The 9,854-nt window shown below is 40.6% G+C and overlaps 1 protein-coding gene across 3 annotated transcripts in view; it reads right to left on the bottom strand.

Moving 5' to 3' along the window:
- Positions 1-1,154: 1,154 nt before the first annotated feature.
- LOC121307125 (sideroflexin-5-like) overlaps positions 1,155-9,854 on the bottom strand; it is a 56,406-nt gene continuing 47,706 nt past the window's right edge. For all 3 annotated transcript variants that reach the window (XM_041240293.1, XM_041241038.1, XM_041239618.1), the window contains one exon: positions 1,155-3,646. In XM_041240293.1, the coding sequence (XP_041096227.1) occupies positions 3,569-3,646 (78 nt within the window). In that variant the 3' untranslated portion in view covers positions 1,155-3,568. The remainder of the gene's footprint in view (positions 3,647-9,854) is intronic.

Raw genomic sequence — 9,854 nt, 5'->3', positions numbered from 1 at the left:
TATGAGATATTGGGGACCACAAAATACTGAATATTCAGTATTGTGAACGTCCGTACCCGAGGGCTCTCTGGCTCTCGGAAATTTCAAATGAAAACTTTTCCATATGCTGAACAGAAGGACCAAGGAGGTTATAAAACATGGCAAACCACATGGTGGAAACTTTCCCCTGTGCAGGGGAAACTGCTAACAATTGTAACTTCCGAGCCATACAGCCCTGCTGTAGTAGGCATCCTGCAATTCCACCAGAAGGGAGCACACAGTAAACAAGAAAATAAGAAACAATTTAAGATTTTAAACAGCATTACCATTTCAGTTATTTATAACTGGTAGCTTTACTGGCTACTTTTTCTACTTTTTTTTTTTTTCAGAAACTAAACCCAAACAATAAAGCTATAATTGTGTAGCACTTTATATTGTCTCTCTAATTACTGTGTATTTACATAGTACAGTCAAACCTGTATTAAGAGACCACTCAAGGGACAGTCTAATAGTGGCCTCTTAACACAGATGGTCTCATAAATGATAGCCCATAACTTAACTTAATTTTCTATTTTTCTATGCTTTCTTGTAACTGTAAAGCCAGAAAATCTAATATGAACAAAAGGAAGCATGCAATTGAATCACACTCATTTAGATAATGCATTCACAAAACTTCTTTCAACGGTTTGCCTTTAAATCTTAAGCGGCTACATCCTAATTCTGGAAACATTCTATTAAATTAGCTACCTAGTTCCCAGGCAAATGCGAGAATGAAAAGTAGCACCTGGAGGAAGTGATTAATGTCATTGCTCGCTGTTGTGTTCGAATAATGAAGAAAGTGAAACAAAATCAGCAGAAGCGACTATTTAGTAATTAACAGTTTAATTAAGACATTGAATCGTCTCAAAGCATGGTCACATGAACAAAAATAAAAACCTAAAACTTCAAGGCCTAGTTCTTTCCATTTCAAAATACTGTTTTTCCAGCAGTTTTTCTGGCACTTACTGTCTTTACAAGTTTAATAACTTAAATTCCGTCATCTAGGGACAACCTTTTGTTTCTCCACATCTTCTCTCTTCCTTTACAAGAGAGTGCTGTTATTTTATTGATTACGCATAAACATGATTACCGTATTCCTTTGAATTTAGGACGTACCATTTAAAACAATATTGTTCGTAATACAATAGCCTTGTGTAAGGGTGCTTAATACAGCTTTGAGTCCGTTGCTGGGTAAGAGAATTGTGGTCGCTTGATACAGTTCAACAAAAGCACAAATATCACTGGGAGGAATTTCAAGTGGTCGCTTAGACCATGTGGTCGTTAAATAAAGGTTTGACTGTAGTTACTTAGTAAATACATGTATACAATTACAATGTTATTATGCATAGTTACAATATACTTCATGTCTAAATAGTTTTGCATAATAGTAAGTTCACATTTGTATCAGAAAAGGGTTAGAGTTTGAGCATGCTTTTTTACTTACAAATTAAGTACATTGTCATTGTAACTACACATAATAACATGGTAATTATGTGTAAGTATACATGTATTTACTAAGTAACTACTACGTAAATACACAGTAATTAAAGACACAATGTAAAGTGTTACCCAAGTTTGAAAGGCCCCAGAAGAAATTATGCAGAAATAATTGCAAACAACAAATTAATTAATCCATTATGACTCCATATCTGAAAACAATTGGTTAACCAACATTAATATTTCTGCAGAATTTCATGCATGTGTATTCTTAAAATAAAATAAAAAATAAAAATTATAATGAAAAGAAAAAAAGCCAGGATTAGTTCATGTCACAGCTGTGATTGCATCCCAGGTATTTTCACAGTTTAAATCATTCCTGGCAGCCACTTTTCAGCTCAGTGTTGATTCACAGAGGTGAGGTTTAGTGTAGGGTATTATGTTACGCAACCTTGTTGCAACTTTCCTCTAAAAAACATTCTGGCACATTAAGACTGATTTACTGGTTAGCTGTTCTTTCCAGTGCTTGTTATTAAGACATGTCTGGCAAGCCTTCAGTCCTTCACCGCATATCTTCAATGGCAATCGTTATCAATTTTCTCAATGAACAGAATCCAGGATTAAAGAGGCTGCTATACCTTGTTTCCATTTGCAGTACTGACCGTCAATCTGAGCTGATCCGGGTTGTCCCACATTCCCCCTGAACCCCCATTGATAGTCTCCCCGACTTGAAGGAAAACTATCCATGGAATGTGAGTTTTCGGCAGATATTGGCGGTTCTTACCCAGCAAACCTTGCGGTTAAGGTCGCAATAATGTGTATACAAAACCAAAAGTATGGACGCTATTGCTTCACTTCTCAAAAAATGCTACAAGAATATTAAAACACAGAGAAACTGTCTCACCCTGAATGTGTATTAAACGTTTCCGGACACTCGTCACATGACTTGTCAGGGTTGTGACGTAATTCCACCCACGCTGCTTTGGCCCGCTTTGGGAAAGCACACAAAAAAATCAGGGGCAAGTGAGATTGGCAGCAGGGTTTTGAACTGGGTTGAGTGGTGCATGAAAACGAGGTACTAGAGCAGCAGTGCAGTGCAGGAGAGGTAGGGTTTGTGTCACTCTCAATCTGAAATAAAAAACTCCTCTTGTTGTAGAACTATATAATAGTGACATACGTGGAGAGTTTTGTTTTCTTGATTGTTTCCTTTCGCTCAAATTGTACTCGCCTGTGAGACATTTGCTAGGTGTATCTCCAAAGAGAAAAGGTGTATCTGTGTAACTCATTTCTCATGATGTAGATTCCAGCATACTTAAGTCAAAAATGAGATATTTACTATGGAAGTTGCTTCACCATTACTGGAACTACAACAGGATGTGTTTGAAACTTGCTGATTGACACTTTCATATTGTTTCCATGTGTATCGACTCCTATGTAGGTGCACTTGCACATTTCTAGGTAATTTTGAGATGTGAAAAATATTAAAACAGAGATGGAAATAAGTCTCCTATTGCATAGCAGTTTGATCCTGAGCTTGTTATGCACGGGGGCTGATCAAGCACATATTAAAACCTGAATTGGATGAAACTGCTATGCAATAGGAGTTTTTATCTCCATCCCAATTAAAATATGAAAAGAGTACTTTCACAATAAATCTTTCATTTTTGGTTCATTTTATAGACCCTCATCCTTTTAACCCTACTAACCCATCCACTACTTACTCACATTGAAGATTTGTTGAGCTTGCCGTTAGTTTTAAATCAATGTGTGTGTGTGTGTGTGTGTGTGTGTGTGTGTGTGCCTGAATCTATTAAGAATGTATGGCCATTACCATCATCAAAGTAGCTCTGTATTCTACAGTACAGTTCACATGGGAGTGTTCCTGTAAGTTAGTAAACTTTTGGCCTAGAACACAAACTATATTAGACTGTACATTCTGAAAGTGCTCAGTACCATGTAAGTTGTTAACCCTATTGTCTAACACTGATGAAACAAAACAATCTAACCCTAACACTGTTCAGCGTCCTCGTTTCGATCCTCTTGTCTGAGTTTGGTGGCGGGTAGCTGGTTGCCTGATGTTGATTGGCAGTGCCTTGACTTCACCCTCCACTGCCTACAAACCCTTGTTGTAAATGACCGTCTTGTCATTGGTTGCCGTGGCGATCTCAGGCTCCAGTTTGGACACCTCAATCTGTTCAATGAGAAGAGACCACTGCTTAGTGATACTGTAATCTTGCTGTTATATCTTATTAATTATTATTTGTATTAATTAGTTATTTAGCAGACACTTTTAGCCAAAAAAAAACTTAGACACTAGGAGTGAACGAGTATGAATCAACAGCTGCTGCAGAGTCACTTACAATAGGACCTCAGTTTTACATCTCATCCAAAGGACAGAGCACAAGGAGGTTAAGAGAGTGAGTCAGTGGCCAAGTTGGGATTTGAACCAGGAACCTCCTGGTAGCAAGCTCTTTTCTTTAACCACTGGATCAACAAGCCTGCTTTAGCACCAGAGTCCTGTCCAGGTTTTATAGGTACCATTAAATAATTGACTCATTAGGACCCAGTGGACCAGAATTGTGAAGCCCTGCCCTGATGAAGGACTAGGGTAGAACAAGATCCTGGGCGAGAGCGGACGAGAAGATCTGAAGACCTGGTCAAACTGCAACTGTCTGCAGCACACACACACAAAACAAAAATAAATCGATAAGTACCTGACGCAATATTTAAATGTTATGGATTTTAGATTCTGCACCACTGAAAAGTATTGCGGTAGGGTTAGGGTTAGGGTTATATTCTGCTTGCCCAACTCTGATTTATCAACAATATATTTTAAGATAAGTGTGTACATTTTGATTACTGATCAGGTTAAGTTCTTTGTCAGTGCAGAAAAGACAGGGGAAAAACAAATCTGCCTGTTTTTGTATATCATGTATCAACTGACATCTGTAACAGATACAGCATTCTACTGCTCTTTGGACGACTGTTCCTATTGTCAGGGTTACAAGCCAGTAATTTGGGGGCTGAGTGTTGCTATGTATGGTCCACAGGGGTGCTTTTAATTTTTGAAAAGTCACCAGGATCTGACGACTGAAACGATGCAGAACAACATTTTATATCTGTACGAAACACCATGGCTGGAAATGACTGGTACATAATGTAATGAGGGGGTGGCCAGCAGATTTCACATGTCTGCCGTGCCTGCCTTCTGATGATGAGATGACTCACCATTGTGCACTGTAGAATGAGTTGTGATGAAGGCCTATGCCCCTCTTTGATAAATATACCATGGAATCGGGTGGAGAAGGTCCCAGTGATGCCCAGGTGAATCACATCTCCATGCACCCAGCAAGCAGGAGTGTCAGCGGGTGGAGAAGGTCCCAGTGATGCCCAGGTGAATTACATCTCCATGCACCCAGCAAGCAGGAGTGTCAGCGGGTGGAGAAGGTCCCAGTGATGCCCAGGTGAATCACATCTTCACAAACCCAGCAAGCAGGAGTGTCAGCGGGTGGAGAAGGTCCCAGTGATGCCCAGGTGAATCACATCTCCACAAACCCAGCAAGCAGGAGTGTCAGAGGGTGGAGAAGGTCCCAGTGATGCCCAGGTGAATCACATCTCCACAAACCCAGCAAGCAGGAGTGTCAGAGGGTGGAGAAGGTCCCAGTGATGCCCAGGTGAATCACATCTCCACAAACCCAGCAAGCAGGAGTGTCAGAGGGTGGAGAAGGTCCCAGTGATGCCCAGGTGAATTACATCTCCACGCACCCAGCAAGCAGGAGTGTCAGAGGGTGGAGAAGGTCCCAGTGATGCCCAGGTGAATTACATCTCCACGCACCCAGCAAGCAGGAGTGTCAGAGGGTGGAGAAGGTCCCAGTGATGCCCAGGTGAATCACATCTCCACAAACCCAGCAAGCAGGAGTGTCAGAGGGTGGAGAAGGTCCCGGTGATGCCCAGGTGAATCACATCTCCACAAACCCAGCAAGCAGGAGTGTCAGCAGGTGGAGAAGGTCCCAGTGATGCCCAGGTGAATCACATCTCCACAAACCCAGCAAGCAGGAGTGTCAGAGGGTGGAGAAGGTCCCGGTGATGTCCAGGTGAATCACATCTCCACAAACCCAGCAAGCAGGAGTGTCAGCGGGTGGAGAAGGTCCCAGTGATGCCCAGGTGAATCACATCTCCACAAACCCAGCAAGCAGGAGTGTCAGCGGGTGGAGAAGGTCCCGGTGATGCCCAGGTGAATCACATCTCCACAAACCCAGCAAGCAGGAGTGTCCGTGGGTACAGAAGGCCTGGATGATGCCCAGGTGAATTCAAACATTCGATTCCAAGACCATGAAGTGATGAAGTGAGCTATCTTCCCACTCAGCCACCAACAGCATGTGCTTGTGATTTAGTTGGGCCAAGCAGCCCATGCCTGAGTCACTTAGGAATGGAGCCAGGTGCTAATTAATAATCTCACTTTGCTCTACAGCTTTTCAGAATATTTTCTTGTGCATGTAGCTCTGGGATTACCACGTGAGTCAGTTTATACTGTTTAAACTCCTATACAAGTTTACACAAAGCATGGAGAAACCTCATTACTACCGTGCAAATTTACCCTGGTAAACTTTTATAAGGGAATTACCAGCAAAACCATTTTTAATCCTACTTTTTAAATTGAGAATGGGCCTCTTAGGTGTGGGCATGTGGTATGCAGTACAAGAGTAATTGTAAACTAAAGTCTTTCTTTCTCTTTCATTCTTTCAGAACAATTCCAGAGAGACAGAAGCTTTATTGATATGGAAAACAGAATTGATAAACACTGTACAAAATACCTGCTTACATGAGAATCAGATTATTGACCATTCAAACACAGTTAAACACAGACAGGTATAACTTGTTTTGCTGTTCTTTGCTAGCGGCAAGAACTTTACATGTCAAGTTAAAGAATTTGTATTGTGAAGAGTCGTTTCTTATAACACTATCAGAGACAGCGTACACAATCACTGCCTATGAAAAACATAAAATCATGTATGAGAAATTAATCTATCACTGTATAGGGTTTGTGAAAATTCTGTGTACAGATGTCATTCCGTATATGGAACATACAACACAGAGGTCACCTCGCCCAAACTGCAGTAAGAGACATCATACACATGCCATATCTACTTCTAACTGAAATCCATCATTTAGATGACCAGATCCAACCTGTCAGTACATTTTAAACCCTGTTTCATGCACCTCATTGCAACATTAAGAAAGTTAGCATCATTTTGTCTGTGGGACACATATGTCCCTTGCACCCTAAAGGGTTAAGCTGCAGCACAGCCTGTAAATTTGCATTCGTAACCCTTATTCGTAGGGGGGTGCACCTGTATTTGAACCCAGAACTCAGGTATGTAAACACACTGGAACTGGAAGCTAACACAGTTTATTTCCTGTACAGAGTAAGCATAAATACGGGGCACTGTAGCTTTAAGTTTCTGCTGTGGTTCTGGAACTCAGGCATATTATTTTTGCTATACTAACAGATGGCATGGGGGGGGGGGGGGGAGGGGGGGGGGGGGGGGGGGGGGGGTAGTTCTTAATAACTTCGTGAGGTATCATGAATACATAAAAATAAAAAAATAAAATGCTAAAGCTGCTGCCGGTGCATTCGGGGGTATAGAGCTTTGTGACATTCCGAGTGGCACATATGTTTGGTTTTGTCACCATATGGTAGCCCAAGCTATTTACAGTAATAATGAAATGCTAATCATCTTTTAAACCTCCCTAAAATGTTTTGTGGCTCTAATCACCACTTCAAATAGCTCGGCGACAGAATGAAACAACAACAACACAGAGAGAAGCAGAGGCTGTCGAGGTGATGATGCAGGTGTGGTGAGAAGAGAAGAAAAAATTAAGAGAAAACTTCCATTTAAACATGTGAGCAGTTCCTTGCATTGTGCTATCCTGAACAGATGTGGGGTGTGTGTGTGTGTGTGTTGCTTGTGTGTATGTGTTGCTTGGTGTGTGTGTGTGTGTGTGTGTGTGTGTGTGTGTGTTCAGCTGCCCTGTTTCAAATTATTTTCTTTCTTTCTGTCGCAGTTAACCCTTTCCCTCTCCATGATGGCTTTTGACTTGTCAGGTAATACAAATAATGACCCACGAGCTTAAAACAAAAGAAGCAATGCATTGTTTTAAACACTTCAGCTCTCTTTTGCCATTACACTTTATCTATAATGGAACATTTTCTTACCAAAAGCTTGAGCACACACTGGCAATCAACACTATGGTCTCACCCACATTGAAACAGAATGAGTGGGGAATAGACATTGATTCCCCCTTCGTCCCTCTCAGACCCCTTACGTACTAATATCGTGGTATCCCTGAGTCGCTTACAGTCACTTGTGTGACATACGTCAGGTGCCCCCATTATATAATCGCTAAAAAGCAATGTGAATGTCTGTGCATAAAATTATATTTACTCCTGCAAATCTTTCAGACAAAGCAATTCATATAGAAATAACAGTTATCCATATCTGGGATGCAATCATTGGGCTTAGTTGTGGCCCTGCCTATTTTAGTGATTTACTTGCATTCTACAACCTTGACTGGACTTGGAGATCAGCCAGCAATGGTCTGCTAGTTATTCAGAGAACCTGAATAAAAAGCTATCACACTAGACAAGGCATTCAGCTATTGTTCCCTCTTACCTCTGGTATTTTTAAGTGTAGACTTTGCCCGATTTAAAAAATGAAAGCACTGAGGTATGTGCAGACGGGAATGCTACATTCAGAAAAGACGTGGTATCTAGATGATGGTAAAGTTCCTCAGAACATGCCACAGCAGTGTCTGCCTCGGGGCTGTACACCGACTTGTTAGTGAGACAGACACTCCCAACAGCAGGGCTGGGGACAGCAGTGACTGGCAGCACTGTACATGGAGGCCAGGCATCTGCCTTCACTGCACGCTGCACACACTCTGTCCAAAAGATAAAAAACAGTGTTAAAATCTCCATGGGAGCCTCTCGCCCCCCCTTGTAATCTCCAGCTGGGTCAATTATTTTGTCGCTAACAAAGAACCGGTTTTCTTCTGACAAATGCTGTATATTTCTCTGCCCAGAAAGTGTCTTGGCAGTTAAAAAAGTGTCTTGAAGCAAGACACTGTGCTGCAGTGGGATAATTGCAGAAGCTCATACAGTTTACTATTGTGTGGCACGGCAAATTCAAACACTCAAACAATGCCACATGCTACAGTAGTTTAGAACTTCACTTTATCCAAATGGATCATACATGCAATGAGAAAATTCAGCCTGGTTAGGGATGAAACAATCACCATTACCACATCACTTGCTTTTACTCACACAATGATCGATACTCGTGTTTCTGACAGTCAGTCATTTCAATCTAAAAAGGATCAGCACCACTGCTACGGAGATGCTATGTTCTCCCATCATCTTGGGAAACACATTCCATTAAGTGTCTCTAATATCTGTGTGTTTACAGAGTAGTTACATGTGTACTTACACACAATTACAATGTTACTATGCATAGTTACAATGTCCTTAACATGTACATCTTTTTGCACTATATATGCTAGTACACAATTGTATCACAGTTAGGTTTTATATATTAAGCATATTATAATTATGTAAATACACATGTATTTACTAAGTAACTACTATGTAAATACACAGTCATTAGAGACACTTCATGTCAAGTGTTACCTCTTCTTGTATTCAATAGATTTGTCTGTAAAGAAATTCAGGGTTGTAAATACATTCCACTCAGTGGCCAAGGGAAAATTACATAACAGTAAATCAGTCCACCTGTTTTTTGGAGAGAGCAGTGGTAGAGTGTTACCTTACAAAGCCAGTGTGCAAAAAAAAAAAAAAAAAAAAAAAAAAAAAAAAAAAAAAAAAAAAAAAAAAAAAAACGATATGCGAGAGACAAAGAATTAGTAAGAATGAATGGAAGTTATCATGGATTGCATCATTTCCGTGAAATGTACATATATACAGTGCCTTGCAAAAGTATTCAGACCCCTGACCAATTCTCTCATATTACTGAATTACAAATGGTACATTGAAATTTCGTTCTGTTCGATATTTTATTTTAAAACACTTAAACTCAAAATCAATTATTGTAAGGTGACATTGGTTTTATGTTGGGAAATATTGTTAAGAAAAATAAAAAACTGTAAAACTGTATTCAACCCCCACACATTAATATTTCGTAGAACCACCTTTCGCTGCAATAACAGCTTTAAGTCTTTTGGGGTAAGTATGTACCAGCTTTGCACACAGTGTCGGAGTGATTTTGGCCCGTTCTTCTTGGCAGATTTGCTCCAGGTTGTTCAGGTTGGTTGGACGACGCTTGTGGACCGCAATTTTCAAATAGTGCCACAGATTCTCAATGGGATTGAGATCAGGACTTTGA

The sequence above is a fragment of the Polyodon spathula genome, chromosome 1 (genome assembly GCF_017654505.1).
Source record: "Polyodon spathula isolate WHYD16114869_AA chromosome 1, ASM1765450v1, whole genome shotgun sequence".
NCBI classification, from domain to species: Eukaryota; Metazoa; Chordata; class Actinopteri; order Acipenseriformes; family Polyodontidae; genus Polyodon; species Polyodon spathula.
Note: the sequence above shows the minus strand (reverse complement) of the source record. Positions and strands in the feature narration are given on the sequence as shown.